This window comes from Narcine bancroftii, chromosome 3 (genome assembly GCF_036971445.1).
Source record: "Narcine bancroftii isolate sNarBan1 chromosome 3, sNarBan1.hap1, whole genome shotgun sequence".
Taxonomy (NCBI): Eukaryota; Metazoa; Chordata; class Chondrichthyes; order Torpediniformes; family Narcinidae; genus Narcine; species Narcine bancroftii.
In genome coordinates, this window is record NC_091471.1 from 64857544 (window position 1) to 64885418 (window position 27875).

General features: G+C 37.7%; 1 protein-coding gene across 7 annotated transcripts in view; it reads right to left on the bottom strand.

Annotated features, from left to right (window-relative positions):
* The window catches only part of LOC138757224 (probable E3 ubiquitin-protein ligase HERC1), a 309739-nt gene that overhangs the window by 250716 nt on the left and 31148 nt on the right, over window positions 1-27875 (bottom strand). For all 7 annotated transcript variants that reach the window (XM_069924220.1, XM_069924216.1, XM_069924219.1 and 4 more), the window contains exons 3-8: window positions 27113-27208; window positions 24013-24192; window positions 22016-22327; window positions 18268-18364; window positions 9659-9802; window positions 7544-7671 (exon numbers count right to left, since the gene is read on the bottom strand). In XM_069924220.1, coding sequence (XP_069780321.1) covers window positions 7544-7671; window positions 9659-9802; window positions 18268-18364; window positions 22016-22327; window positions 24013-24192; window positions 27113-27208 — 957 coding nt within the window. The remainder of the gene's footprint in view (window positions 1-7543; window positions 7672-9658; window positions 9803-18267; window positions 18365-22015; window positions 22328-24012; window positions 24193-27112; window positions 27209-27875) is intronic.

A 27875-nucleotide genomic window follows, 5' to 3' on the forward strand; every position in this document is an offset into this window, starting at 1 on the left:
ACTTCTGCATTTTTCTCCACAATAATAAGGGAGTGCAATAAATTTAATATTTAAGTCACTTAAAGAATAAAACAAATTTCCTCAAAGGGCACTTAATATAATGTACAATTTAAGCCAAAGCAACTTTTTCCTCAACAAGTAGGAGTTATAAAGTAATTTACTTTGATATCCAAATTCTAGTTTACCAATAGGATAAAAATTATGAAAATGTATACCCCAGATACTTTATCATACAAAATTAAAATTTGAGGAAATAATTTACATTATATATTAATTTACAGATATTAAAGATTTTAAGTTTCTCATCTGTCAAAATTAGATTTTTAACACCTTCATAAATAAAAAAAATTAAAAAGTTTCATTTAAAATTTTTCCATACATAGCTAGATGCAAAATACAGGAGTCAAATATTAGTATCAAATCCATTATACATGGTGATATACAACTCCAACTTCCCAGGCCCCTCCTGCCCTAAACAAAACCCAAAGGAAAAATAGAAATAAGGATAGAAAAAGGTAAAGAAAAGTATGAGAACAATAATAGAAACCTGGTTGCCGGAGGGCACCCCTCACCACACGGCTCTAATCATTTGTATCTTTTAATACTTCCAAGTTTCGAAGCTTAGATAAAACATCTATAAATTAATTCCCTCAATTTGTAAATACAGGCACCAATTTTTCAAAACTACATCATATTTATTTCACAGATTATAAGTAATCTTTTCAAGAGGAATGCAGCTATGCATTTTTGTATTCCATTGCTTCATACTGTGACAGATTATGTTCTGTTTTATATTGTATATAGATATGTTTTAAAGGAGGTAAATTGAGGCAGGTTTTAGTGTAGGTCACATACAAACACTTCAAAACAGATCTCATTTAAAATACTGGAGCTCTGCTCATACCAGACAGGCTGGCTCTGAGGGCCTTTGAAAAAGCTTTGGGGAGGGCATATAGAGACTTCACTAATAGATTGTTGTTTTGGAAAGTAACACAAAAAAGAACTTGGAGGATTAGGTTCATAACCGCAGGCTGTCTGAGTGCAGTTTGCTGTTCTAAGAGGGTCATGTGGCTTTGCACGCAGAGAGAGTCAAACAGGCTGTTTCTCTGTGTGAGAGAGAAAGAGAGAAGAATTCAGTTCAGCAGCAGGGACTGGAACATGATATGTTTGGAAATCCCCTTCTGTAATGAAGTGTACATCGCTGTAATAAATTTCTTTTTTTAATTTTTTTTGAGAATTTTCAATCAACATGCAGTCAAAAGGAAGAATAATCAAAAAGTAAAACATCAATATTAATAACATGAACAAAATTATACAAATATCGATCTGAATCTCAATATTAAACAGAGAAAAAAGTCAACATGTAATTATTATAAAGAAAAAAAATTAAAATACTACAAAAATTCAAATTCAATGTCCATGTTGAACCAAAGGAGAGAAAGATAATAGTGAGAAAGAACAAGAGGAACCCTCCCCTCCACAACCTCCCCCCCCCACCGCCGAAGAAACAAGAAAGAAGAAAATATAAGAAAAGAGAAAGAATAAGAAAAAGATTGGCTTCATCTACAATAAACCCCACTGCCATCAAGGGACAAATAACCTGAATTCTCTTGGATCCTAAGCACTGTGAGCACTGGAGGTTGGGGGTGAAATCATTAAAGATTTACTCCAAATAAATTTCTTGATATATCTATTACGTATCAATATTTCCACATTTCAGTAATAACATTGTTGGACCAAATTTATCTCTTGTATAAGCCCTTAATTGATAAAAACAAAAAAGTGTGTTATTTTGTATCCCTTATTTGTTTTTAAAATTTTTTAAAAATATTTTATTTATGATTAATCAATACAAACATAACAAAAACTACTACATCTAAGAGAAAATTTAAAAAGATTTAGAAAGATGAACGATTTACCTATTACCTTGATACGAAGAGTGAATTGTATTAAAATGCATATTTTTCCAAGAATACAAGATCTATTTCAGTCTATTCCTTGTTTTATACCTCAAATTTTTTTTTAAAGGGTTTAAATATAAATATACATATTTTTTTTGTGGAAAGGTAAGACGAATAGGCTATCTCTGGAAAAATTAATAAGGAAAGTAGAATTGGATGGTTTACAACTTCCTCATTTTCAGAATTATTATAAAGCAGCACAATTTAAATTTATTAATGCAATGTTTGATACGACAAAATCTAATGCTTGGGCTAAAATAGAACTGGATAAGGTTGGTGAAAAATCTATGATTGTATTTATTTATAAATGGAATTCAAAGTTATTAACTGGAATAGATCCACCAATCTTAATTAAATTATGGAATAAAATTGATTATCAGACAGAAGGAAAGGCTAAAATTTCAATGAAAACACCATTATATCAGAAGAAACTTTTTCTTTTTACTGTAGATAAACTATTTTTTTCAGAAATTTATAAGTTGTTATAAAATAAATTGCCTAAACCTGATCTTCATAAAACTAGAATTAAATAGGAAATGGATTTAGATAGAAAGATAGATGAAAAAGTATGGAGAAATATATGTAGAAATAGTATGACGAAAGGAATAAATATGTGTTATAGGTTAGTTCAATATATTTTTTTTACATCAATTATATTTGACTTTTTAAAATTGTTCAAATGACATTAAATTTCTTCATAAATTGAATTATGCACCTTTACTTAAGAAAATTGGAGAAGATTTGAACAAGTGGAATATATTGCCAATAACATTATTGGATAGGGTTAATTGTATTAAAATGAAACATTTCCTTGAGGACAATACTTATTTCAAACACTTCCAATAATGAAATAGTAGCATCGCACCTACATAGTGGGGCTTGTCTAAAGCAAGAGAACCAGCCCCAGCAGTCGCTGAAAGGGTTTTAGATGCAGGGAGAGCCTCACACTTCAGCCCCAGCGGATGCGGGGGTTAAAGAGAAACAGCATGGGTGTTTGAATTAGAGGTTTTTGGTTTTGAGTAAAGGAGATTGCACTGAGACATCGCTGGACTCGGCTCATTTCTTTCACGCTTTTCACTCAACACCACCAACCTCCATTGCTCGTTGTGGCACACCATCATATTCGTGACCTGACAATTCAAAAGTTTTTTAAACCCAAAAAAATAATGAGTGATGCTAATGCAGCTTCACTGAAGCTGCCAGTATTCTGGACAACTCTGCCATTGGTATGGTTTCAGCAGGCATAGGTCCAATTCCGGGTTAGGAACATTCTTGCAGATAAAATCAAGTATTACCACATAGTGGTTGCGCTTGACCAACAAACAGCAGACTAAATAGTCGATTTTCTACAGCAGCCTCCAGAAAACAACAGGTATGAAGCAGTTAAGGCCTTGTTGTTAGAGATATATGGCCTATCACGCCATGAATGGGCTGCATGTTTACTTTGTATGGAAAGTCTGGGTGACTGGCACCCATAAACCACATTGGTTTTTTGAACAAATCTTTCTAGAGCAGATATCTGAAGATATCTGCCTCCTCCTATCAGATGAGGACTACATGGATCCATGAAAAGTAGCTGCATATGCAGACGTTCTTTGCCACGCAAAGTAACATGGTGCAGCCAATGCTGAAATTAGTACTGCGTCTCACCCAACTTCAATGCAACCCAGCAACAAGACTGGCAGCGCCAACAACCAGTGATAGCAACAATTCCAGTTGGTGTTTCTACCACTGAAGGTGAGGATCCAGGGCCCACTTATGTTGACTACTGTGCATGTTTCTGGGAAATAAACGGGCCAGCTATCACTAATGGATACAGCGGCTGGCCACCAGGATACCTTTCTATATGTCTGGGACAGACACCCTGGATGCTGGTTCCTAGTAGACATGGGTGCAGAGGTCAGTGTCCTCACTCTCTCGGGCCATGATACTAGAACAAAAAAGGCTGGACTGGACCTCAAGGTGGACAACAACAGCACCATACAAACCTATGGTATGCGAACCATATCAGTGCCAGCCGTTTCAAATGGACATTTACCATGTATCGCAACCATTGCTGGGCACAGATTTCCTCTGTGTGCATGGTTTGTTAATGGTCCTTAAAAGACCAATGGCTGGTCAACGCCAAAACTTTTCAGACTTTCTCTCTCAGGATGGAAGAATTACCAGCTGCACACCTGGACTCCATGATGTACTCTAGTAATTAATTTGCCAGAGTATTATCAGAATTTCTTTCCATCATCACACTGCAGTTTTCAATGGCAAAACTCAAACATGGTGTGATGCATGTCATCCCCACTGAGGGGCATCCCCTACACACCTGGCCCCATTGTGTGTTGGAGCTTGTCTGGGGATAGCCAAAGGATGAGTTTCAAAGGATGGAGGAAATGGGGATTGTACGTCGGTAAGACAGCATGTGGGCCTCGTCACTCCACATGGTTCCTAAATTCACGGGAGAATGGAGACCATACAGGGACTACAGGAGGTTGATCGATGCAACAGCCTCAGAATGATACCCGGTCTTCACATACAAGATTTCACAACGAACTTACAATGAGCATGTATATTGTCGAAAATTGATCTAATCAGAGGACATCAAGTCCCGGTTAACCCAGCAGACATTCCAAAGACAACCATCATCACCCCATTTGGCCTCGGAGTTCCTTCAAATGCCTTTCGATCTTAAAAATGCAGCACAAACCTTTTAGCGCCTCATGGATGCTGTGGGGCATGGTTTGGATTTTCTATTCATCTATTTAAGTGATATCCTGGTAGCCAGCCACTCCCACCAGGAACACCTGCGTATTCTCTGGTTCAGCCGCAATGATTTTGGACTCAATCAACCCAGCAAACTGTCAATTTGGGTTGTCAACGATCAATTTTCTAAGACATTGTATCAACCACCACGGTGCAATACCACTACCATCTAAGGTGGAAACCATTCGACTATCCGGTCGGCCTGACACAGTTAAAGGACTACAGGAATTTGTTGGTATGGTTAATTTCTACCACAGGTTTATTTCATCTGCGGCCCAGATCATGCGACTTCTTTTCCCCTGATGTCTACAAGATCTAAAGAGGTCGAGTAGTCAGATGAGACGATGAAGGCTTTCATGGAAACCAAAAATATCCTGGCCAAAGTTACGCTCCTCATCCACCCACGAGTAGATGTCCCTACGGCCCACACAGTGGATGCCTCTAAAGCGGCAGTAAGTAGTGTTCTGGAGCTGTTGGTATATGGCCACTAGCCTTTTTCAGCCAGCACATGTGACCCCTGGAGATGAAATACAATGCATTTGAAAGGGAGTTGCTGGCACTGTATCTGCCAATTTCGGTAATTTTTTTTAGGGTAGGGAGCTTATGATCTTTATGGATCACAAACCCCTGACCTTTGCATTTGCTGGGTGTCAGAGCCATGGTCTGCACGACAGCAACATCACCTGTCTTACATATCTGAATTTTCCACTACAATCAAGCACATCTCGGGGAAAAGCAAAGCGGTCTTCGACGCATTTTCATTGACTGCAACCCAGTGAGTGTGCGCCTTGTCACCGGCTGTGACTTTACCGTTTTAGCAAAGGCACAACCACAGGACAAGGAGATACCTACCTACGTACTCCACTGCGGTCACTGGATTCCAATTAAAGGACGTGCCCATCGGACCAAGGGGCATTAAAGTTCTGTGTGATGTTTCAACGGGACAACCTTGTCCCATCGTTCCTGTTACCTGGAGATGCCAAGTTTTCAATGCCTTCCACGGGTTAGCCCACACTTCAATCTGGGCAACTGTCAAAATAATTTCCAGTCACTTTGTATGGCACAGACTCCAGAAACAGGTGAGGCACTGGGCCAGAACATGCACAAGCTGCCAAGATACAAAGGCATGTAAAGACACCGCTGCAGCCTTTTCAACCAACACATAGGAGGTTTGACCATGTGCATGTAGATATCATTGGCCCACTACCAGTGTCCAGAGGATCAAGGGACTTGTTTATGATGATGAACAGATTTACCAGGTGGTCTGAGGCAGTTCCCATAGCAGACATGATAGCAGGGACATGTGCCAAAATGCTCATTGCAACCTGGGTTGCATGATTTGGTCTCCCTGCCCACATTACTTTGGACAGAGGAATTCAAGGCAGATCAACCAAATGGTCTGCAATAGCACAGCTGCTGGGAACTTAGCTCCACAGGACAATGGCATACAATTCAGTCTAACAGCCTGGTGGAACAGTTCCACGGGCAATCAGCACACCTCAGAGGACCAGACTGGGAGGACGAATTGCCCTGGGTCCTTCTGGGCACCCTAAGAGGATTTGGAGGCATCTTTGGCTGAACTGGTCTATGGCACTGAGCTTACTGAGAGAATTCCTTCCAGCATCGTGCAAGCAAGCACCGAGATCCTCGCAAAGTTCAGGGAGAGGCTAAAGAATTTAGCCCCGATACCCACATCACATCATAGAATAGCACCATTGTATGTACATGATGACCTGCAAAGAGGTGTTGCTTCGTGTTTGTTCGCAGAATACCCCTACAACGGCCATATGAAGGTCTTTATAAAATAAGGGACAATCTGTGGCTTGAACATTGTGGGCCAGGAAGAAACTTTCATGGTGGACCACCTCAAACTGGTACACCTTGATATTGAACTGCCGTTTATGATTCCAACCCCTTGTTAAAAGGACAATCGAGCGACCACTGCCAGTTCTGAGGTGGAGGAGTCATGTAGCATCACATCAAATAGCATGGCTCACCTACGCAGTGAATGAACCAGCCCCAGCAGTCATATACAGGAAAGCAATCAGCCTCACACCCAAAGCCCACGTCATTTCCAGCCCACCGGACATGGGGGGTTAAACGGAAAGGGCGCACATGGGGTTTGAACCATAGGCTTTTGGTTTTGAGTAAAGGAGTTTGCGCTGAGACATCTGCTCATTTCTTTCACACTTATCGCTCAACACCGCCAGCCACCATTGCTTGTTGCCACCAAATACCACAATAGCTTTTTCAAGAATTAAATAAATATATAAGAAATGTTCTTTTGAAGGGTAAGATGTCAAGAGGTTCTTTAGACAAATTGACATGGAAGTTTGAGTTAGGTGGTTTACAGTAACCAAATTTAAAAATTACTATAAGGCTGAAGGTGAAGAGCCAGCATGGATTAAAATAGGAAATGACAAAATAGGAGAGAGAATATTGCAAGATTTTCTATATAAATGGGAATCAAAATTAATATCTGGGGAGAGGGAAGCACCCTTGTTGAAATATTTGATTAATATTTGGAATTGGAATATGAAGGGTTGTCCTGCCTAAAATGCCTTTGATATAGAATTGACTTATTCTATTTTCAATGGATAATCAATGTTTAAATATTTGCTCTTGGAAAGGAATTAAATATATTGGAGATTGCTATGAAGGAAATGATACACTTTTATCATCAACATAAATGTCTATATTAGCAATTTTACTTTGTTAGGCTTTATTTATATTTACTACAATTCTACACACATTTTACATGTAGAGCCCACATAGACATAAATCTTAGATTAAATCTGCCATTTCTGTATTTTACTGCTTCTTACCTGACCAGCAGACGTCAATGCAAGTGAAGATTGGCTTCCAGCACAAATCTTCCTAATATAGAGACCCTGGAAACCTTCAATTACCTTTGGCTGATATACTCTGTTAGTATCTCCATGACCAAGCTTACCTAAAACCAATAAAAAAAACATGTATTCGTATCACAACTTTCATTTTCTTTCAAAATACTCCGAGATATACCTTTTAAAGCATTAATGTTGTCAAACAGCTGCAAATCTGCACACAAAAGCTTCCACAACCAACATGATAGAGGGAAGATCATTTATTTTACTTTTAATTATCTAAGGAATTGACTAGGACATTGGCTAGGACATCCAGGATTACACTTTTCATACTGATGCCTTGGAAACTTTATATCCACCCGAGCGAAAAGGAAATTTGCTTGTCAATTCATCTAGAAGTTGGCACTTCAGACTTTGTGTTCAAGTCTCTGGAGTGAATCTGTACCCCGCTGTATTGGAGATAAATGCAAAGACCTGAGCCACAGCTGCGATCTGTATGTAATTTTTCAAGGCGTGGCTATGAAATAAAATCTCATATAACAGGGAATACTACACTAAATGTAACATCACCTCTGTGTAACCTGGAAAAGGAATATTAAAAAAAACCACAAAACAAAATTTGATTCATGACCAAAATTGGCCTTTGTAGATCCACTGTACATCATGAAGGATATGATAATCCATGAAAATATTTCATGGTGATAGATGATTGAGATTAAGAGGTATTGAGAAAACGTGTGACTTTTCATTCCATATAATTGGGACTACATTTCTTGGAAGCATCTACACCAACATTAACAAATAGCCTCATGGCTGTTATCTTGCATTGATAAGATTCTCCCCTGACTAAAAGCTAAACATTACCTCAGCCCCTATGAAAAATGTTCTTGAGTGTATAACATTTTGCTATTTATTATGATTCACAGCTTTTCATTTTTCATAAATATGCCAGCATTATGGTGATTGGTTATTTAACCAACAATAAGGCTGTGGGTTGAACAGGCATCAGTCTCAAGAGAAATGACGCATGGATGATATTCAACCTCCACTTCAGTGTATAGAAACCAGGTGTCACAGAATCAATATGAGGGATCAAATATTCAGGACTGAGATGTGAAGAAACCTTTTTCCAGTGGCTGGTAAACATTTGGCATTCTCTACCTAAAAGTCCAATGCCAGTTCAGTCACTGCATTCATTCAACAGTGATTGATAGATATTTGGAGATGAAAGAAGTGGCACAGTTCCTTTTGGGTAAAAGATTAATAAGGATCTGACTGGATGTTCCAACTGGTGCACAGGCCAAATGGCCTACTCCTTCTACTTCTTACATACAGAAAGGAAAAGTGAGATTGGGAATTTCAGCACTACCCTAAAATAATGAAGTAATAAGGTGCAGGGATATTCAAGAATCAGGATTACCAAAGTACATTTATTTTAAAGGGGCATGGAGTTTCAGGAGACTGTAGAATTAGAAAGGGGCATCACTTCTGGTAAGTTTGAAAAATAAAATGAGGAATAGTTTAATATTAACTTTGAGATAATGCAGGGTGATGGATACAACCTTCATAATGTTAGATGACCTCAGTTTTAGGGTGGATAAAATGATACAGGCTGATGAGCAATGCTTTCAAAGTCATCATAAAGCCATAATTAGCTTCAACTGCAAGAAGAGTGGAATTAAAGTGGAAATATTTGGTTTTAATGATGGCAAGGATAATAGTCAAATACAAATATTTAATGTATGTGCAGCATAGTTCAGTTTCTGAAAGATGCCATGAAATCAGATTTTTTGACAGAGGAATTTGGTCTTTGAGGAAACCTATGCATGACACAAAAAAAAACTTGAGTTTAGAGACAATGGAGGAATGATGTGAGGCAGTGATGATCTGGGGGATGTTAGAAAAGACAAGGCAAACAACACTTTGAGGGTGACTAGATTATGCTGCCTTAGGCAGAATATAGGTGAAAGGCCCAGAGAAAGGATACAACCCTCGGGACACCTTTCGGTCGAGTTATTAATAGCGGAGAAATTCCAGGAAATTCTCTGGCTAGAACTGATATTTTAGGTGAATAAATAAAAGGTGAATACTTACCATTGTCTCCCCCTCCAAATGACCAAACCGTCCGTCCATCCTGAGATACAGCAAGAGTGTGGGAGCTGCCACAAGCGACTTGGCCAACACTACTTACGTCTTTAACAAGAGATGGTAGATTGCGACTATGGCTGTCACTATGTCCTAAATGTTGAAATAGATAAAAGTCAACTACCAGAAGGATATATAACCTCGTGTGATGAAAAGAAAAAGTAAAACACAGTCTGTGGACACGGTGGTTGAAGTAAAAACACAATGCTGGAGAAAGTCAACAGGTCAAACAGTGTCCTTTATATAGTAAAGATAAAGATACATAACTGATGTTTCAGGCTTGAGCCCTTCATACCTTGGTGAAGGGCTCAAGCCTGAAACATCAGTTATGTATCTTTATCTTTGGTATATAAAGGACACCGTCTGGTCTGCTGTGTTTCTCCAGCATTTGCTTTTACCTTGTATAATGCCTGATATAATAGCAAGTTTGAATTTAAAATTGGAATGGTAAACATAATTTAAAAATATTCTTTGTGCAATTACATTTCAATATTTGCAATTCTATACTATTTAAAATCAATAAAAAGTTACTCATTTACCATTGGACAGGAACAGAGTGTTAGAATATTTAATGTGGATTTTCAGATCATGCATGATTTTACTGAACATGAACAAACCTCCCAATGTATTGGCTTGGGACTCCAAATGACAAATTGAACATTAACAAAATTTCAACAGGCTGATTTCACTCTGAATCTATGCACCTTAATTTCATAGAATGAAAAATAAGAGGTAATAATCCATTCCAGTCTAAAATTCAAACAAAAATTTGTTGCAGTAAAATTTCTTAAACTTTTTTTTAAAATGTACAAAGTTGAATAGTGTTTAGATTACAGAAATAATCAGTATATTTGACATATGGACACAAGACAAAATACCACAATGGCGCCAAAGTAATTTAAGTGCAATTAATTAAACAAAATATAGAGCATGGACAACAACAATGACAAATGTAAAACACAATCTATTCATCAATGCTTTTCAGGCATTGAATCAGTGACTGCATCTGGGCTGGCCCATCCATAACATACTCAAATTCTCAATTTAAATGGTGTAGCAAGCCACTGAATTATATGAAACTTTTGCTACAAAGTTTAGTAACGACTTCATGAGGGATAGAGGGGTCATCATTTGTCAAGTGCGTCCAAGAAGGATTCCTGACACAGTAATGTGGACCAACCGACTAGAAGAGAGGCCATACTGGGATTAGGCTAGAACTAGAGAGAGTATATTGAGAACATGCTTATGGAAGAAAGCTCTGAACTAATGTGGAGGATGCTTAGGGTCGACGTGTGGGGTTCATGATAGGTTTGTCAGGGTGACCTGGACAAAACAACAGACAGGCTGAAGGCACTGGAAGAAAAAGCAAAATATGGGACACAGAAAAGAAAGGACTGATGGACAAGATCGACCACATGGAAAATTTTAGCAGACATAAAAATGTAAGAATCATTGGACTGAAAGAAGGAATAGAGGAAAAGATGCAGTGAGTTACTTTGAAACATGGATCCCACAAATGATGGGACAAAATGTTAAACACGAAGTTGCAAACTGCAAGAGCTCATCGGACCCTTGAAGCCAGAAGAACAGGCAAACAGTGACCATGACCAGTCCTGGTAAGTCTTTTAAGTTATTGGGAAAGATGAGATCTTGGGAGCAGTATATGAATATACAAAAAATAATAATGGCCCATTAGTAGTGGACAAATCAAAAGTAATGTTTTTTCCAAGACTTCAGCCCTGCCTTGGTCAAATAAAGAATGGATTTTGACAAGGTAAAGAGACAAATGCAATCTAAAAAAACAAAAAGATAAACATTACAAACATAATAAAAATACATGGTATATAAATCCCTCCCTACCATCCTAACCCCCCCACCCCAGACCCATCCCCATCCTCCCACTCATACCTAACCTTTAGAAAGAAAGAAGGAAGAAAGAAAGAAAGAAAGAAAGAAGAAAGAGATGTATTTAGAGATGTTTTACCCAAAATTTTCCCTTGTGTACTTTTCTTTTGTTTACCACATTCAATAATTCCATCAAATGTATTAAAATAGGGGACTTATAATGATATAACAATTTAGAATTCTATTTATAAATAAATTGATCCATCTTCTTCTCACCTATCTGAGATAATTCAATGTTTGCCCATACCAATGATTTTCCCAAATCAAACATTCTATTAATAAATTTTAATTGTGCAGCTTTATAATAATTTTGAAAATTCAGAAGCTGTAAACTCCGTAACATTTCGAAGTTAATGTTTGTAAAGACACCCTTGCCATCTTATCTTTCCACAAAAATGTCCTTATAATAAAATACAAACTTTCACAAGGAAGAGACTAAAAAAAATTGTAATCTAGGAAATTTTTTTTAATACCATTTACCTATTAATGTTATTGGTAAACCTTTCTATCAATTTAAATCATTTTTAATTTTATAAAATAAAGGTAAATAATTTAATTCATATAAATTATTAAAATCTTTATCAACTTTTAACTCTTAAATACTTGATTTGATCTGACCATCTAAATTTAACAATATCTTACAAGTATAATCCACCTCACAGAATGACATAATCTCACTGTTTTCCAAATTGATTTTATAACCCGACATTTCTCCATACTGTTCTAAACTGTTTACCTATCTCGCCCATTTCATCGGATGCAAGGATCGACAACGAGATAGACAACAGACTCGCCAAGGCAAATAGCGCCTTTGGAAGACTACACAAAAGAGTCTGGAAAAACAACCAACTGAAAAACCGCACAAAGATAAGCGTATACAGAGCCGTTGTCATACCCACACTCCTGTTCAGCTCCGAATCATGGGTCCTCTACCGGCATCACCTACGGCTCCTAGAACGCTTCCACCAGCGTTGTCTCCGCTCCATCCTCAACATTCATTGGAGCGACTTCATCCCTAACATCGAAATACTCGAGATGGCAGAGGCCGACAGCATCGAATCCACGCTGTTGAAGATCCAACTGCGCTGGGTAGGTCACGTCTCCAGAATGGAGTACCATCGCCTCCCCAAGATCGTGTTATATGGCGAGCTCTCCACTGGCCATCGTGTCAGAGGTGCACCAAAGAAGAGGTACAAGGACTGCCTAAAGAAATCTCTTGGTGCCTGCCACATTGACCACCACCAGTGGGCTGATATCGCCTCAAACCGTGCATCTTGGCGCCTCACAGTTCGGCGGGCAGCAACCTCCTTTGAAGAAGACCGCAGAGCCCACCTCACTGACAAAAGACAAAGGAGAAAAAACCCAACACCCAACCCCAACCAACAAATTTTCCCTTGCAACCGCTGCTACCGTGTCTGCCTGTCCCGCATTGGACTTGTCAGCCACAAACGAGCCTGCAGCTGACGTGGACATATACCCCTCCGTAAATCTTCGTCCACAAAGCCAAGCCAAAGAACTGTCATATAACAATTTTAAAGATTTCTGAGGTTCTGTTAAATATATCAAAACATCATCGGCAAACAAATTAATATTAAATTCATCAGATTTAACTTTAATACCTTTAATATTATCATCTTGCCTTATCAATTGTGCCAAAGTTTTAATAACTAATGCAAAAAGAGCTAGTGACAATGGGCAGCCCAGTTTAGATCTTCCCAATTCAAATGGTAAGGACATCTGCCCATTCATCACTACTTTCACAATAGGATTTTTATAAAAGCCTTAATCTAACCAACAAACACAGGTCCAAATTTAAACTTTTCTAATACTTTAAACAAAAAACTCCATTCTACTCTGTCAAATGCATTTTCAGGATCTAATAACATAACCATAGGAAGGTTGGATTCCTCCCAAGATATATGAATGAAAGAAATCAATTTAACAATATTACTTTCAGAATAATGATTTCCAACCTGATCTAAATGAATCAAAGTTAGTAAATATTTCACCAATCTATTTGCTAAAACTTTCATTACAATCTTATAATCGACATTTAATAATGAAATAGATTTATAAGATTCAACTTTCCAAGAGTCTCTCTTTTTTAATAATACCTGTAATAATTGCCTGTGAAAAAGAATCTGGAAATGAATGAACTTTCATCACTTGTTTCAATACTTCCATTAACGAATCCTGAAATTTTTTTATAAAATTGCACAGAAAATCCATCTTCACCCGGAGATTTCCCAAAGGCATAGATTGATGCACTTCCATTAGCTCTCTACAAGTAAATGAAGCTTCCAAATCCTTAATATCCCGATTACTCAAAGAAGGTAAATTAAGATTAGATAGAAATTATCAATTTTAACTTCATCCCTCCCAGAAGTGTACTATTTTGCATAAAATTCCTTAAATGGATCATTTATCACTTGGGGTTTATACATAATCATAGAATATTTCCTAACTGCATTAATTATTTTAGAAACCTGTTCCAACTTCACCTGCCAAGCTAAAACCTTGTGTTCTTTCTCCTAATTTGTAATATATTTGATTAGTTCTATGTAATCATTTTTCAAACTTATAAGTTTGTAATTAATTCTATCTTAATTTCTTGTTAATCAATTGTATATTTTTAATCTCAGTTGAATTCTGCTGTATATCTTTTTCTTGTAATTCTATCTCCTCCTCCAATTTATTAACCTCAGAAAAATACCATTTCTTAATCTTTGATGAAAAACTAATTTGTCCTCTTAAATACGCCTTCAAAGCATCCCATAAAACAAACTGAATCTCTATTTATTTTCAAAAATTGCTGTATTTGATCGCTCATAAAATTACAAAATTCAACATTTTTAACAAGAATTAAATCTCCATCGATATACAGTATCTACCTTTTCTGAACCTATACATGTTATTAGCAAAAATAAATGATTTGATAACATTCTACTTTTATATTCCACAGATATATTACAACCTTGCAACTGTGCTGATATTAAAAATATATCTATTCTAGATTACGAATCATATCAAAACGAATGAAACAAAAAATCTTTCTCCTTAGGATTTAACCTCCTCCATCTAGCAATTAAATTCATTTCCTTCATTAACATTGAAGGTCAATTTGCCATTTTAGTCTTAACTACTGTTTTTAGGGATTATCTAATAATGGATCCAAACAGCAGTTAAAGTCCCCTCCAATCATAATTTTCTCATATGCCTTTGTCAAATTAAAAAAAATAATCTAATAACAATTTCTCATTGCCTATATTAGGGGCATAAACATTCATCAATGTCCAAGACTCTGAACAAATTTTACAATTAACAACCAACAATCCACCCACTGACTCAATTACTGATTCTATTTTAAATGATAACCTTTTATTAATCAAAATAGCTACTACCCCCCCTTGCCTTAGAGTTAAAAGAAGCTATAACTTGACCAACCCAATCTCTTTTTAATTTCTGATGTTCCTTTTCAGTCAAATGCATCTCTTGCAAAAAAGCAACATTAACCTTCAACTTTTTAACTATGTCAAAACTCTCTTCCTTTTAATTATATTATTGAGCCCATTAACATTAAATGTGGCAAAATTCAAGTTAGACAACATTTTAATTTATACTATTAAACCTCCATGCCCGATAATTTGGGTTCCAATTCATGGTCAATCTGAAATAAATGTTCCATCCCCTTACTAAAAAGAAAAGGATAAGCCAGGAAAAAAATCATAACAAGAAGAAAACCCCCAAAATAAGTACTGTAAACAGTACTTCCTCCCTTTTCTATACAGGAAATGACCAACGCCACAAAGTGGCCAACGACTTCAGAAGGAGAAATGAAAAATATGACCTCCTCAGAACAGAACAATAAAGAAATCAACAAAAACAAAACATTTCAAGTATGATAAGCTTCCTCAAATCTTTTAACTTGATCATCATCAATATCAATTTCAACAAATTGACAACGTTCCTTCTCTTACGAACCATTTTTCTTCTCTTCTTGAACTGGACTCAATTGATAAGAAGAATATTCTGCTTATTATTCGGCAAGGAATTAGCAAATGTAACAGCTTCAATACCATCAGTAAAAAAATTGTGATTGAAAATCTCCATAACAACTAAGAACAGCAGGAAATCTAAAGGCAAAATTATCCTTTCCACAATACAGCTTTAGCAGAATTAAACTCTTTACGACGCTTAATAATACATTGACTCAAATCGTCATAAATGAAAACTCTACATTCTTAACTATTAATGGGACCTGATGTTTCCTTGCATTTTGAATTCCTACACGTAAAATCATCTCTCTATCTTGGTAATGCAAACACCTGATCAATATAGAGCATGACGCCTGTCCAGGAAGTTGTTTGTTTTTCCCCTAATCACTCTATGAGCTCTATCCAATTCCAAACCATTTGGAAAATATTCTTCCCCTAAAACTATAGATAGGCCCAAGCTCTACAGTATTTGAAAGCTGTTTCTGGATTTTTTTTTATATACAGTTTGTGTTTTTGTTTTCTTCATTATTACCTTCAAAACACATTAACTTTATACTCAATATTTTCTTTAAAATTTAAAAAAAACTTTAAAATTGGATTTTTAATAGTTCTGTCAGGAGAGGTGTGTTCCCACATCTCCCACCTATGCCATTACGCCACGCCCACCAACAGCTGTATATCTATAGAAAAAAAATCACATAACTTAAAGAATAAATTTGACACTTTTGTAAAGGTCTGGTATTCATACCTGGACCACACAGGGGCCCAGATACAGTAATAAAAAAGAACCAAATAAGGTATAAAGTAACTATTTTATAAATTTATATATATATATAGTTTCCCCAACTGTACTCTATATACGAACAGATCTGTATCTATGTAAAAGGGGGAGGGAGGGACTGTTTTGTTTTTGTTTGTGAGAAAAAGTTTAATATATTTTATATTTAAATTGTCACTATGTAATATTTTTGAAAATCAAAAATAAAATATTCAAAAAAAAAGGATAGGTTTGTCACACAGAGACAGGGAAAAGATGGTAGGAAAAGGGAATTGTGGGTGACAAAACAGGTGCAGACATCTAAGCGAGGTTTGCCTCAATTTCTTGTTTATTTTCATTGTGTGATGACATTGTTTAATGGGTTTAATGTATCATATATGTTGAACATTGAGTGAATGGGGAGGGGGGTGAAGGAGGGAGGGAAGGGAGGGGGGTAAAGGGGAGAAAATGACACTGTGTATGTTCAAGAGGGAAATGTTTGCGTGTATTTTGGTCAATATGGTTCAAAGTGTGAAAAATAAAAAAAATTTAAAAAAAGAAGGCAGCCAATATCATAAAAGACCCCCATTACCCTGATCACAACCTCTTCACTGGTACCTTCAGGCAGAACATATCTCAACACCTCTAGGTTCAAGAATAGTTTCATTCCAAAAGCTATCAGTCTTGAACCTCCCCTTGGTGTAGTAAACTATTGCAAGTCACTTTTTTGTACTAGGATTAAGGTAAATATTTATTATCTCTGACAATACACTCATCATTATTTTTATTATGGTGGAGAAACATTGAAATAATCATATAATCTGTAATTCAGAATCTGCCATTCCATTTTGCAGAATTAATGTTTAACTTTCAAAATTTCTTCCCAAGTGTTTCCCCACATATTTTTGATACTGAAATATCAAAATAGCCAATTTACTTAAAATCAAAAGCTCAAAAAATAAAATCAGTTTCAATTACTATCTTTTATCAGCAGTTATTACACATTTATAGGATTGAAATATTTATCTTGCTTATTATTGCTCTCTAGGAATAAATCAAAAATTACCAAAATTATTTTTATTCTTTTCAGCTTTCAGGTTCTTATTTTTCCTAGATTAATGAAAAAAAATTATTTAAACCAGGGATGGCCAACCTATGCCACATGTGCCAAAAGTGGCACATTGGATGATTAGAAGTGGTGGATTGCACTCCAGTGATAATAATTTTAAAAAATGTAAGCTTACTCATGCAAAAAGTATTATCAGTTAATACTTTTTACACAACAGTAACCCATATATATTATGAGATACTGCATTGTACCTGTAAATATTTTATTTGTACATAGGGATCAGCATGGAGAACAACATGGGGCAGTGGGCAGAGAGCAGGGCAGTGGGATCAGTGTAGGGACCAACCCGGGGCAGTGGGCACAAGCGGGGCAGTGGGATCAGTGAGAGGACCGACATGGGGCTGTGGGATCGACGTGGGTACTGACACAGGGCTGTGGCCAGAAAGTGGGGCAATTGGATTAGTTTGGACTGATACAGGGCCATGGGGAGAGAATGGGGCAATCGGAGCAGTTTGGGTATACAGTATACAATATACAATTTCCTATAGCTAGCGATTGCTTTTTATAAATTGCTGCGGACTTGCTCGTGGTAATTGAACAATTATGGGACTATGGACATATATACGGTCAGACGTTAAGTAGTGCATATCTGTACATGCATCTGAATTAGTGTGTAAAAAAACTGACACACGAAGTGCAAAAAGTTGGCCACCCCTGATTTAAAGAATATTATTGCCCAGTTTTGAAGTGGAGATTTTAATTTAAAGTTAAGGTGATGTCTCATCACATTGTTTAAACTAGAGGAATAATCTGGTCTACATTAAGTACTGACCAAGTCTGCCAAAGTCACCCTCTCCCCAGGTATAAAGTTCTCCATCCGATGTTACTGATGCACTGTGCCTGTATCCAGCTGACACACAGACCACAATCTACAAAAAAAAACCAAACATATTATTAGTAACTATCTATCTTCGGTTGGACTCTCACAAATATTGATATGTCAGTTATTTCACTTTACAACAGCAGAAATCCTTTAGAAGCACAGTACTTTCTTTATCCTGGATATCACGAAAGGCTTTCCTTTTAATGTTTAAGATATTATATCACATCATTATCAGTAAAAATACATTTTAATTATTTTTAAATTTAGACATACAACGCTGTAACAGGCCATTTTAGCCCATGAGTCTGTGCTGTCCAATTTATGCCTAATTAACCTGCACCCCGGTATGTTTCGAATGGTGGAAGGAAATCCAAACCCCTGGGGAAAACCCATGCAGACAAAAGGAGAACGCATCAACTTTTTACAGACAGCGTGGGATTCGAACCTCTGTCCCGACCACTGGTGCTATAAAGGCGTTGTGCTGCTATGCCAACCGCGCTGCCCCCTACAAAAATAATACCTGACCAATTTATTAAAACCCCTGTTTCGCGACTTTTGTTTTATTGAATGCGATGTTCATAATGATCACAAGAATTGTTCTTCAATATCATTAACTCTGTGTACTTGAGGTGTACCTGTGTTGATAGTCAGTAAGGAGGAGACATTGTTTTTAATTCGTAATGACTGTGATCTTCTGATGAGGAAGCCAAGGATCCAATGCAGAAGGGGTTGCAAAGGCCTAGAGTTTTGAGCTTCTTGCCCAGCACTGAGCTGTAGTCGATGAAGAGCAGCCATATGCATGAGGTGCTGTTTTCGAAGTGATGGATCCAGAGCTGAGTTGAGAGCCAGTGAAAATGCATTTACTGCGGAGTGATTGTGACAATGGGCAAATTGCAATGGGTTCAGACCTCTGCTTGGATACGTGCTAATTCTAGCCATGACCAATCTCTAAAAGCCTTTCATCACAGTAGATGTTAGTGCTACTGGGCAATAGTCATTGAGGCAGTTCATTCTGCTCCTCTTGGACACTGGGATGATTGATGTCTTTTGAAGCAGATTCCTGAAGCATAAACTTTCCCCAAAGTCATGCTGACTTTTCCCAAAAAGACTGTACTTCTCTAAATGATTGTACATCCTGTACTTAAAAATCCTCTCCAATAGTTTGTCAACCACTGTTGGTCTTTAATTCCCAGGATTCCCCCTATTAACTTTCTTAAATAAGGCACCACATTTGCCATTCTTCAATAACTCCCCTATGACCAAGGAGGTCATTGTCCTCTATCAAGGACAAGAAGGTATTGTGCCAATACCCCCGCAATCTCCTCCTTCCCTTCTTATAGCAACCTGCGGTTTATCTCATCTGGTCATGGGGACATCAATCCTATAAAACATGGTGCACTACCAGAACCGCTGTAGCTGCAGCAGTGCCGCTGGTGTGGACCCGCAGAGAGTGGAGACATAGCGCTCCCCTGCGTGATCTGACTGCCATCAGCCTGGTACAGGCTTTAAACGGCCGACTAAATTAGCTGATGGTGGTTTATTGCAAATCCTTTGACTGAAGGGTCTGAGTCCAAGATGACAGCTGCAATGCGCAGAAGTGGCCACAAGGGATTGCAGACTTTGGGGAAGCAGAGAACTGGTGCAGGGCACCAGAAAATGGGGAGAACAACCCCGTTTGAAAAAAGAGGAGACAACCCATGGTGACAGACCATTGAGGGGCTCAGTGGCTGAAGAGCACACATTGGTGGGGCCTTTGTTGACCCGAGATGAAGAACTCACACAGGCTGCAGGCGACTGCAGCCAAGAGACTCATACCAGGCTGCGAACTGCTGGAGCAAGGCTCAAGACTTGCTGAAGGCATACCAGGTATTGGAACTGGGTTGTAAGAAGCTGTCAAGAATGCTAGAGGCTTCCTGATCATATCAGAAGTTTGCTTCTGGAGCCCAGTTTGGGCCGAAGGCTGTATGGCTGTGGAGATTGCGGGAGCGCCATCCATGGCAATTTCCGCTGATAGCAAGCCATTGTCTGCCTTATGGTAGATGAACGGAAATGCTGTATAATTTCACATTTTCTGTTTTATTACATGACAAAAAAAATCTTGAATCAAATGTTTTTAAGAAGATCCAGCACTTTCTCTTTCTTTATTTCAATGTGGCCCAGCACACAAGCTTGTTCTATTCTGACCTCACCTTGACCAAGGTCCTTTTCTCTGGTGAATACTGAAGCAAAGTATTCATTTAGGACTTCCCCAAACTCCTCCATATCCAGGCTCATCATACCTCCTTCAAGCTCACCAAAGTCCTTTCTTAAGTTCCTTCTAGCAACCAGATAATTCTCATGAGCCCTTCCTGTTTTTTGCTTCCTCAATCTAATGTATGCTTCCGTCTTCCCCTTAACAAACTGCCTCACCTGCTTTGTCAACCATAGTTCCTTTTCCCACCATCATTTCCTTGCTTCAGTGGGACAAACCTATCCAGAACCTCACACAAATGTCCCCAAACATTCTTCACATTTCTTCTGTGCTTTCTCCTGAGCGCATCTATTCCAAATTTACAATCCCCAATTCCTGCCACATCTCCTCATTATTTGCCCTTCCCCAATTAGTGATTTAGTGATTCTGTGAGGAAAAGACAATCTTCATTTCTCTGTTCATATGAACAAGGACCTGTACGGTAAATGGTAAAGCAATGAGGAGTATGAAAGAACAGGTACACAATTCCCTGAATGTGGCATCGCAGATAGATTGGATCATGAAGAATGCTTTTGGCATACTGGTCTTCAATTAATCAAAGTATTGAGTATAGGAGTTAGAATGCTATGTTAAAGTTGAACAAGATATTGTTGAGGCCATATTTGGAGTATTGAGTGCTGTTTTGGTCACTTAACTACAGGAAAGCTATCAATAATATTGAAAGAGTGCAGATAAGATTTACTAAGTACTTGAGGAACTGAGTTATAGGCAAAGGTTAAACAGGTTAAGACTTTATTCCCTGGTGTGCAGAAGAATGAGGGAAGAATTGATAGAGGTATACAAAATTATGACGGGTATTAATATAGTAAATGCAAGTAGGCTTTTTCCACTGAGGTTAGGTGAGATACAAACCACAGACATGGGTTAAAAGCGAAAGGGGAGAAATTTAGGCAGAACATAAAGGGAAAGTTTTCACACGGAAAGTGCCAGCTAAAGTGGGCTCAATTTTACCATTTAAGAAAAATTTGGATAGATGCATGGATAGGAGGACTATGGAATGGGTCAGGTCTGTGGGACTGGACAGAATAATAATTCTGCACAGACTCATCATGTTTGATGGTTCTAAATGTCCTTTAAAATAATGAAACTATCAGTCCCAACTGCTGGCATAACTATGAAAGTAAATGTAACTGTTTTCTCACTACACACATGCTGACTCACCTTTTGTATAACTCTTTGAACAATTGACAAACCATGTACATTGAAAAGAGCATAATATGCATTGGAAAGCTAAAAACCCATATTTTGCAAACTACATTGACTTGAAGGAAATTGCTTTGTGAGAGAATTATGTTGAATAATTAAGGAAAAAATTTGCACATTCTTTACAGATGTAATTTTTTACGCACATGCAAAATGATCAGTTATTTCCATCATGTAACAAAACCATATTTTTAATAAAAATTTAAAAATACAAAATAAAAATAATTTTCTATCAGTTAGTACCTTTCCAAGTAATGGTCCTTGAATTAATTTGGGATATTTCTGGGTCGCACTATTTCCATGTCCAAGCTTCCCATAATCACCATCTCCCCAACTGAATACCTCTCCTTCTGTAGTTATTGCCAGTGTGTGTCCATCTGAACCTTTTGAGGATGATATTTTACAGATGTTTCGATGAGGATCAAATGCAAGCTTTTTTGCCGTTGATTGATTGTTGGAATCACCCAGTCCAAGTCTGCCATAACTGCCTTTTCCACAGGCTTTCACAGAGCCATTGTCTGAAACTGCAAATGTGCAATACTGGCCAGCTTCAATCTGGAAGAAAAAGTAGACATTAGAAAAATAACTATTGCTAATGTTATTTTCCTGTGCTTATTTTCTCTTAGCTACATCCTCAGCTCAATTTTGTCCTGTGTAACAGATCCTAATTCATTATTTCCTCTATGCTTTAGCCACACCTCAGTTTAATTAAAACCATCTTCCATCCTCCGAGATTAGTGATGGACAGCAACTGCAAAGACTTTCAAAATAAATTTCTAACCTCCTTGGACATGCAAGAAAATTCTTAATTCCAGGTTACGATGCTAAAATTAATTTAATTCAATGAGGAACACATGCAGGTTCATGCCCATGATTAGGAAATAGGGTACAAATATCTGAATAGATTTCATATCGCCTTCAAGAAAAACAATAATTGAAATGTTAAGAATAATTATCAGATTACAGAAAAATGATGTTCGACAATGGTAGGAGCCAGGACCACGTTGTTTTCATGATTTGATATGAGAAATTATTTTCTCAAGTTTGGTAGGGGATAATTGAGTTAATGGAGGCAAGTGGAAGCTAATACATTAGAGGAATGAAAAGTAATAGTACAAGTAATTGCAGATAACACCAAGGTTGGAGGAGTTGTGGATAAAGGTTGCCGTAGGTAACAATAGGATTCAGACAAGATGTAGATTCTGAAAGTCAGAGATTAGATAGGGAACTAGTGCCCTTTTTCCTTGGGGGAGGGGAGTGGAGGGGTAGCAAATACGCAAATACCAGAGGACATCTGTACAAAATGAAGGGAAGAAGTTTATAGGAGATATCAGGAGTAAGATTTTTTATATATACACACATACAGTGCCTGGAATGCCTTGTCAGGGGTAGTGGTGGAGGCTGAAACATTAGTATTAGTTAAGAGACACTTAGACAAGCACATGGATGAAAGAAAAATAGAGGTTTACAAGATAGGAAGGATTTAGTTTTTTTTTAGTAGGAACATTTAGGTCAGCATAACATCAAGAGCGAAGAGCCTGTACTATGCTGTAGGGTTCTATGTAATACAGTACTAAACATACTGTACCAACAGGAGATGGGTGGGGCTTCTCTTCACTCATTACTTAATGAGAATGAAAAGTTATTAATATTCTACTTATTCAATATTAACAATAAACTTGCATTCTTAAACTATCAAAATAAATGCTAAAACATCAATTTTAATAAAATTGATGAAATACAAAATAAATTGAATGAGAAGAGTAATAAAGAATTAAATCAAAGTTATAGGTAGCTTTCAACATATAGAGAATGTGTTGACTCCCTAATGACAGAATTTAGGGGATCAATGTTAATTGACTCCTAATGTCAGATACCAATTCCAACTCCATAAAAGTAGATGAAACGAATGGCAGATATCAAAATGATTCTTTCCTGAAGTGCACGTGTAGTTGACTACTGAGTTCAACCATGATAATCATCAAAAATTAGTCCAGTTTATTTATACAGCCAAAAACAGAAAAGATGATTAACACAGTGAAAGGTAAGCAATGGTATACTGCATAGTGTCACTCCAGAAAAAAGATTTCACAGATAAATAGTTGAGACTTAAATAATTAATATCCATTAGTTTTGTAAAATAAGTTCCAATAAACAAAGCCAACATTGATTATTTAAGTTTGCATTCCAAATCCGTAAAACAGTTAGCAAAAACTAGCCACAATTCTCCCATTATTTACCGTCTTTGCATTAGCAAATCCATGTGCTAATTTAGGTTGTAAGATTTTTTCCAGCGTTCCTTCTGCTAACTGATGGCTGCTGTTACTTCCCCAAACATACACAGCCCTTGTTTCACAGTCAGGACTTTGAGAGTTATGAGAACTGGTACTGCATAAGCAATCTAGTGCTAAGCAGCAAATCTGAAAATATGAAAAGAAGCGCAATCAAATTACAGTTTTAGTATTTTACATATAAGCTGCAGCATATATTTGAAACCATTCTCAAAATCTCCTGCCTCTGAAGATGAACTGAGCTCTAACTTATTCGCTGGAGTTTTTGGAAGCAGAGGGGGCGACCTCATATTCCTCTAAAATTCAAGATGAGTCAAGTTTATTGTCATCTGATTGCAGAAGTACAACGCGATGGTGCAACACACATAGACACACAACCAGACATAACACACAATACATATCCAGGACAAGTATTCATATAAGACAAATATATAAATATTGTTTCAAGAAAATGAAAGTTTCGGATGGTTGTTGTGAGCAGTTCCTTTGGTCGTTCAGCTTTCTCATTGCCTGTGGGAAGCTGCTCCTCAGCCTGGTGGTGCTGGCTCTGATACTCCTATATCTCATTCCCAACAGGATCAGCAGAAATATGCAGGGTGGAAGGGGTCCTCAATGATTTTGCACGCCCTCTTCAGACAATGATCCTGGTAGATCACACCAATGATGGGGGAGTGGGAGGGTGGGGGGGGGGGGATACTCCAGTAATTCTCTGCCACTCTATGATGCTGTTGATTGGCCTCCGATTGATTTCCCTGCAGCAACCATAGCACACTGGACATTCTTGAAAGAGGTCCTGTAGAAGGTGGACATAATGGTGGTAGTAGCCTTGTCACTTCAGTCTTCTCAGGAAATGCAGCCAGTTATGTCTTCCTGACAAGTGAGATGTTGTGTGACCACCATAGGTCACTAGTTAAGTGAACTCCAAGAAACTTGGTGCTCTCCACTCCAGAGTTGTTGATGTGTAGTAAATGGTAGTTGTTCCTTGTCCTCCTGAAGCCCACGATCATCTCCTTTGTATCGTCCACGTTGAGACTCAGATTGTTACTTTTGCACCATTTCACAGGATTTTCCACCTCTTCTCTGTAGTGCAACTCATTGTTGTTGCTGATAAGGGCAATTGCTGTTATGCCATCTGCATACCTGATGACACTAGATCTGGCAATGCAATTGTGGGTTAGTAGAGTGAACAACAGCGGGTTGAGCACACACACCCGAGGTGTGCCAGTCCTCAGTGCTGAGGACATGAATTATTAGGGGAATTTTTTTAAAGTCTTTTATCCAGTGTAGCTGATTTTTAAGACAAGAGAAAAAAGGTTTAAGGTGAGCAGGAGATATTTCAGAAGGACTATGGGGCAACCTATTCCATCCAGCATGTAGTCCATACCTGGAATGAACTGCCAGAGGCAACTAAAGAAGCCGGTACAATTATGATATTTCAGAGGCATTTCAATAGATACATGGAAAGAAGAATTTAGGAGGATATGGACTAAATGAAGGCAAATGGGTATAGTCCTCAATGCCAACTTGGTCAGCATGGATGAGTTGGACTCAAAGGACTGCTCCACTCTGTATGGCTCTATTTCAATAAAATAATTTAGACAGATGTCTACTTTACCATGACCCACTGTTTCATATCCTTAAGAAAGTTTTTTTCTTAAATCCAAGATGCCACTGAATAGAAGGCTATTCCGTGAATTTCATTTTTGTTAACCAGCTCATCTGATACTCTTTCAAAGCACTTCCTTAAAATCTAGTCTAATGTCTATTCATTAGATGTCTGCATTAACTTTCTGTGCAATTTCATCCTGATCCTTCTTATTCTTGTATTTTCCTGATTATTGTGTCTAATCTTTTCCACAAATGGATGTTAATTGGCCTGTAGCCAAATGTCCTTATGTTCCTTCTTGAATAAAGATATCAAATTGGACATTTCTTTGGTACCTTCAATGCAACTAGGGAATTTACAAGATTATGGTAGTCATCCAGAAGTAACTTGCCACACTGAGCATAAGCAGAATGTATTGGAAAGGCGGACTTCATTTTCAACCATCCACTACCTCTACCACCTAAGATTCCACCAATATTTTGTCAGCACTCAATTATATTTTAGCAAATATTTATATAACATCCTTATTAGGAATATCATGTGGTATATATTAGTGTCTTCTTTCTTTTCTTTGGCTTGGCTTCTAGAGCGCATCGGATGTCCCCCAAAGTTCCTCAACATGATTATCCAACTGCAGGAAAACCAACAAGGTTGGGTCAGATACAGCAATGAGCTCTCTGAACCCTTCTCCATTAACAATGGCGTGAAGCAAGGCTGTGTTCTCGCACCAACCCTCTTTTCAATCTTCTTCAGCATGATGCTGAACCAAGCCATGAAAGACCCCAACAATGAAGACGCTGTTTACATCCGGTACCGCACGGATGGCAGTCTCTTCAATCTGAGGCGCCTGCAAGCTCACACCAAGACACAAGAGAAATTTGTCCGTGAACTACTCTTTGCAGATGATGCCGCTTTAGTTGCCCATTCAGAGCCAGCTCTTCAGCGCTTGACGTCCTGCTTTGCGGAAACTGCCAAAATGTTTGGCCTGGAAGTCAGCCTGAAGAAAACTGAGGTCCTCCATCAGCCAGCTCCCCACCATGACTACCAGCCCCCCCACATCTCCATCGGGCACACAAAACTCAAAACGGTCAACCAGTTTACCTATCTCGGCTGCACCATTTCATCAGATGCAAGGATCGACAATGAGATAGACAACAGACTCACCAAGGCAAATAGCGCCTTTGGAAGACTACACAAAAGAGTCTGGAAAAACAACCAACTGATATTAGTGGTAAATAAGTGGTATATCACAAATTATTTATCACGGGTGGCATACATAACAGGCAAACATGGAAGAGTCGAATAATTTAAGAATCTACAACAATTTATAATGAATATGCAAGTCGCATTAAAATATTTATATTAATATCACAATTATAAAGATTGGAACAATTTGCATATACTTTTAAGACAATAGTGACAGATTACAAAATAGTCACAAACCTCTTCAAAAAGACAAATTGCAGCATGAGAGAGAGAACATAATCCATCTGGCGTTTTTTTGAGGTCTTGATTTTGCAGATTATCTGCACACGTATTCTAAAAATTCAAACAGATATACAAGTAGCACTTTAGACAAATAGTCACAAAGTAATCTATTCCATAATCCAAATCATTTATATACAACACTAAAAAAGTGCCCCCTGCGGAACACCACTGGAAACCCATAACCAACCAGAATAGAATTTCATTATTCCCAGGGTTTCCTGCTGATCAGCCAATGCTCTACCCATATTAATATCCTCTGTAATTTTATGGGCTCTTATTTTGTTTAGCAGCCTCATGTGTGACACCTTGTTGAAGGCCTTTTGAAAGTCCAAATACAAAACATCTACTGCATTTCCCGTCTATCCTACTTGTGATCTCTTAAATAAAAACTGCAATAGGTTTATCTAGCATAATTTACTTTAAATAAACCATATCGACTTGGGTCTATCTTTTCATGCACCTCGAGGTACTCCATATCCTCATTCTTAACAATCAATTCCAAAAGCTTCCCAACCATTAATGTCCAGCTAATAATTTCAGTGCAGAGTGAGGGATGAATATTGACCAGGACATCAAAGATAAGAAGAATGAGAGAAAATCTCATACAAATGTATAAAATGTTTAAAGGCTTGCTTGAGGCGAGATGGCTGAAAGTCTCAGTGCAGTTACAGAAATGGGGTAGATCATTTAGGATTAAGACAAGGAGAATTATTTTGCT